Source organism: Serinus canaria, chromosome 5 (genome assembly GCF_022539315.1).
Source record: "Serinus canaria isolate serCan28SL12 chromosome 5, serCan2020, whole genome shotgun sequence".
Lineage (NCBI taxonomy): Eukaryota > Metazoa > Chordata > Aves > Passeriformes > Fringillidae > Serinus > Serinus canaria.
In genome coordinates, this window is record NC_066319.1 from 26,037,741 (window position 1) to 26,042,988 (window position 5,248).

Genomic DNA, 5,248 nt, shown 5'->3' on the forward strand with positions numbered 1-5,248 from the left:
CACAGGCCCTTGGACTGGGGCACATCACTTGCAACAGGGTGCAGAGGAGCGCAGAGCTTGCAGCAGAACCAGCACTGGCTTTGCCGCCTCTTGAGAGGCAGCTGCAAGAGCTGGAGGTGCCCATTTGACCCAGGCGCAGAATCATTTCTCTCTCACAGAAAACAGAGACTGATAATCATTTCTCCAAATTCTCACAAGATTTCTACATATATTTGACATCAAATATTTAATATTTAATAGAAAGCAAAGGGCAAAATAGCCTTCAGAGCCTGGCTCACAATCTTTCCAAGACCAGGAGCCTCTGAGAGGAAACTGCCATGGTAAAGAGACAGACCTCCTGGTCTGAGCTCTGGTACACCAATGCAGACACAGGGTCCAACCTCAATTCTAAAAATACTTGTGCTTTGTTCTTCACAACCTGCTAAAGCAAAGCTGTTGGGCACCATCTCTTGATATCAGACTTAATTTACATGACCCAAATAAGCCATCCCAAAACTTAATAATAATCCTTTTTGACCTAGATTCTGCCAAAATCAGAAGTGACAGCAAATTAAATCCTTAGGAAGTTAAATCATCATGCACTTTTCATTATAAAGCATTTGGGTAAAATGAAGAACAGTGGCATTAAGCTGCATTTCCTGCTTTGGTAACAGAGAAAACTCCCCAGGAAACATCTTTCTTGTGAGACGATAACAAGTAAAATGACTTTCTATTGTCTGCTGCACAGGAGTTGCACAACTGTACAACATTCTGTAAAGTTTCCTTCTAATACTGTATTCCACATGACTATAAAAAAATATTCACATAGCAAATTTAGGCCTTATTGACAAAGCAATTGCATCAATTTTCTCAGGTTATTTCATAAGCACATCAAGGCAATCTGAGGTCAGCTGATACAAGTGACAACAGCAAATTAAAAAACTTTTTTGTGTTACTGCTCAGGAGAGAACTCCAAGGCACTGCATTGCTCAAAGGCACCTTCCCCTCAAAGGATGCTACTGGGGTGACCCCAACCACCACCAAAGGAGTATCTAGTCACAGCACCCAGAATACACTTTCATCTTCAGCTCAGACCAGAAGCTAACACCTCTCTATCACTGACTCATAGGAGACAAGGTGGTTCTATATTAGAGGCTCTAAAGTTAGATCCACACCACCAGTCAAGCACGTGATTGTGTGCATGGGTTAGCAGCCCCCAGACAATGCAATTTATCATGCTCCTAAAGCAAAAGAAGATAAGTCCTCCAGACATCTTCAGTGCTTTTTCTTTAGTGGCATTCACTGTTACTACTCTTTTTAAATTACAGCTGTGGGCTTTTCCTACAAAGATATGGGAACATAGAGGTAAGTATTGAGTATGAGCTTGTAATTGTAATCACCATCACCAGTTAATGAAAAGAAACAGGCTAAAAAATTTGGTGGTAGCACCCAAAGGGTGAACTGCTCTTTGGGAGGGCCCAGATCTCTCCAGTGAGAATGGTTATCATCCTACACCACTGACATGTCTGAGATATTCACCTACAGTTAGAAGTGCTACTCCTTCGCCCACTTTTTTTTTTTTCTGAAAGCACTTTTACGCAGTGCAGCAAAGGAAAGCAGCTAGTATGTCTATGGAGTGGGCAAAAATGCCCATTAACAATGTTCTCACTACTCACACACCTTATTTGGACTCTTATATGCACAATTGGCAGAGTGCCCTGGTGGCCAAAGAAGGTCAAAGGCTTCCTGGCTTATATCAGAAACAGTGTGGCCAGCAGGACCAGGGCAGCTATTGTCTCCTTGTACTGGGTTCTGGTGTGGCCAAACCTTGAGTTTTGGGTCCCTCACTACAAAAAGGACATTAGGTTTCTGGAGCAGGTCCAGAGAAGGGCAACAGAGGTAGTGCAGGGTCTGGATGAAAAGTCAGATGCAGAGCAGCTGAGGGAGTGGGATTGTTTTGCCTGGAGGAAAGGAGGCTCAGGAAGGACCTTGTCACTCTCTGCAACTACCTGTGAGGACGTTGTACCAAGGTGGGCATTGGACTCTTCTCCCAAGTAACACACAACAAAACAAGAGGAAATGGCTTCAAGTTGCCCCAGGGCAGGTTTAGATTGGCTATTAGGAAAAATATTCCCTGAAAGGGTTGTCAAGCACTGGAACAGACTGCCAGGGAAGTGGTTGAGTCACCATCCCTGGAGGTATTTAAGATATGCAGATGTGACCCTTAAGGACATAGTTTAGTGGTGGACTTGGACTATGTTAACAGCTGGACTACAGGATCTTAAATGTCATTTCCAGCCTAAATTTTTCTATGATTCTACACGGTCTGCAGACAGCTTGCAAGTGAGACTGAATCTCATAGCAGCTCTCAGGTAGGCCTGATGCTTCAGCTTCAATATGTTTGCTCATGGTCTCGAGCAGAGGGAATTGGAACTTGAAAACATTTCAACCTTCTGCTTTAGGTCACAATAAAGAAAATCAGAATCTTTCACTCAGGAAGATCCATGTTTTACAGTACTGACTTCAGTTATTGGCATATTTCTTCCATTCAAAAGCCATACAAAAAGCCTGGAGTACCTGGCCTGCCAGTCTGGGTACTGTATTTTTAAGAAGTAGCTTGTCAAAATAATCCTTACAGTGGATCATATTCATTTCCTTAGACAAAGAGCAGCTGTCAGTGAGAAGGACCACTCCTTCTGCCCACTCCTTCAGAGCTGTGCTCTGCTCCTGCAAAAGGGAAAAGGAGGCATTCCTGTTAGCAAACTTTCAGATGTCAAAGTGGTTGCATAACTGGCATCAGTCTTGACAGCACCTCTGCCTGTGACTGTAACAGCCTGTGCTTTATAAAATAAATGCTCAGTGGAAAGAGATTTTAAAAGCAATAACCTCCCAAGCTGTGCTCATGAAGAACAGGTTGTGCTCATCAAAAGAACAAGAAGATTCTCATGCTTGGCTCCTTCAGGAGCAGTGGGTGATGGCTGATGAAATACACAGCATCAGTAAGGCAGAGTAGCCTTCCTCTGTTATCACTTGGTCAGGGAGCAAGTCCAGCTGCCAGCCAGGAAAGCAGACACTCACTAGCAGAGTATTCAGAAGGTTGGTTTGTTCTTTATTCTTTGTGCAAGGAAAATGAGAGATCTCAGCCCTCCAGATACAGGGAGCCATGAGCATCCGTCTCCATCACCATTCCTTTACCCCACCCTAGTCTAACTCCTTTGACTAAAACAGAGGTTTTGACCAATTGAAATTTTGCCACAGTGGAATAGGGGCCACAATAGTGGGACTTAAAGAGAAAAATCAGCTATTCAGATAAACTTCAGTAGTTCTACAATTCCACCTTACAGAAAAACAAAAGCCACAGAGAATTTCCAAAATACCAGAGTTTTTCCCATGATTCCACTAAACAATAACTGTTTAAAATATTTATAAGTTCCTATGGGATCATCACAGATAATGACATTTTACCTTTTTGACGTTATTTATAGTGATGCATTAAACTAATGAGCTCATCCAATTACAGAAGTGTGCTAAAGAATTGCCCCACTTTAGCCCCAGATCAACCACAGCTTGCTTCATGAAGTCACAGTGTAGCATCTCCTTAATTTTACTTTTCTCTTAAATCATTCTTGGGAGATGCAAACCTCTACCTCCTCGATCCCCAGATACCTCAGCTTTGCAGAACTGAAGGAAGCTGCAGGCTGTGTTTGTCAGAGGAGGAGCATCTGGATCAGATGCTGGGGGCAGCAGGCGTGCCAGGCCTCCAAAGAGACAGCAGTGCCACCAGGGTGGGTGGAGGTGAAGATCAGGTGCAGGCACCCAGAGCTCCCCGTGACAGAGTGCCACTGCCCCCTTAGGGCTCCCTGCAGGAAGAGAAGGAGCACACAGAATTCCCACGGGCCTCAGAGATCCTACTGAATTACCTAAATAATTAATGAAGCAATTTCTTTGGGCTGAAAAAAAAAAAAAATTTGATAATCGGTGGATTTACCACAAGTATTTTGGAATGGTGCAAAGACCATGGTGGTCTCCTTGGATCTGTGTCACTGTCAGGGAGGGGGACACTAATAAAAACCTCAATTGTCTATGCAGCTATTTTACAAACTTCTAAGGATATTTCTTTGATAAATTAGTCAAATTCTTCTGGGATTAGCGACAGGTTAAAAAATATTAGAGTAGGATATACATGCATAGGGAATGAGGACACCTAAATCTTGATGCCTTAAAAAAAAAGCCATGAAAAATGAAGAGAAAAAAATTACAGTTCCTTGGAAATTTATTAATTAAAAATATTTAATAAATATTTTAATTATTATTTTTAATAAGCCTGTTTTCCTAAAGAAAACAGAGTTCACAAAATAAGGCTTCTTGGAATACTGAGACAATTATACCTCTACAACAGTTACCTTTCAATTAGCAGCCAATACCTGATTCTCTGACAGCTAAGAGAAGCAGGGGATTTTGCCCTCAATGCCTGACCAAATTACAAATACCCTATGAGACTCAGGTAGAAATCACCGAGAGAAAACTCAAAATAGCTGTAAATTGAATGGAGCTGACTTCCATTTCCTGATGCACACTGTGAACTCTACAACCCCAAGTATCATAAAATCGTAGAATGTCTTGGGTTCAACCAGAATACATACTTTTCTGACTTTTCTCACCCCCATTTCTTCCTGACACATTGCTTTAACACTGTTGACACATTATAAATTAACTTCTGGTGTAATACTGTCCTTAAAACATCATATGCATCATTATGCAGATTCCAGTAATGGTTCCATAGTAAAGCCCAAGGTGAAATTTGCAGATAAAACTTGCTTAAACTTGCCATGTTTCACAATGGACTGATGAATGCAGCTGTCCAGATGCCATTTTCCAGCACACCTCATTACAAAACAGGGGCTAACTTCTGCAAGCAAAGCATTCACAAAGCACTTGAAAAATACAGTTCCATCTACTCTGATCCCTGTCAAGCTTCTCAGTTCCAGCTCTGCTGTTCAATTGCCACAATTTTCTAACAGGAAAAAGTCAAACACACACAAAAAAATCCCAACAAAAGTACCAAAACCAAAACCCAAACAAACACAAACACACCCTTAAGGAAAAAAACCAAAGTGAGTTGGGAAATAATCTTCACAGCAGGGAACTTCCATTGCTCTGCCACATTGATGGCTGGCACTGTGGTGGAATGTTGAAGGAAAAATATCTCCACACCCTACACTTAAATCATGGATGTGCCTGCAATGAGCCTTCTAATTCTGACTCAGGC

The 5,248-nt window shown here is 42.0% G+C and overlaps 1 protein-coding gene across 1 annotated transcript in view; it reads left to right on the forward strand.

The window, feature by feature from the left end:
- MAPKBP1 (mitogen-activated protein kinase binding protein 1) overlaps positions 1-4,617 on the forward strand; it is a 529,170-nt gene extending 524,553 nt beyond the window's left edge. The window contains exon 31 of the mRNA XM_050975226.1: positions 3,378-4,617. Coding sequence (XP_050831183.1) covers positions 3,378-3,408 — 31 coding nt within the window. The 3' untranslated portion in view covers positions 3,409-4,617. The remainder of the gene's footprint in view (positions 1-3,377) is intronic.
- The last annotated feature ends 631 nt before the right edge of the window (positions 4,618-5,248 follow it).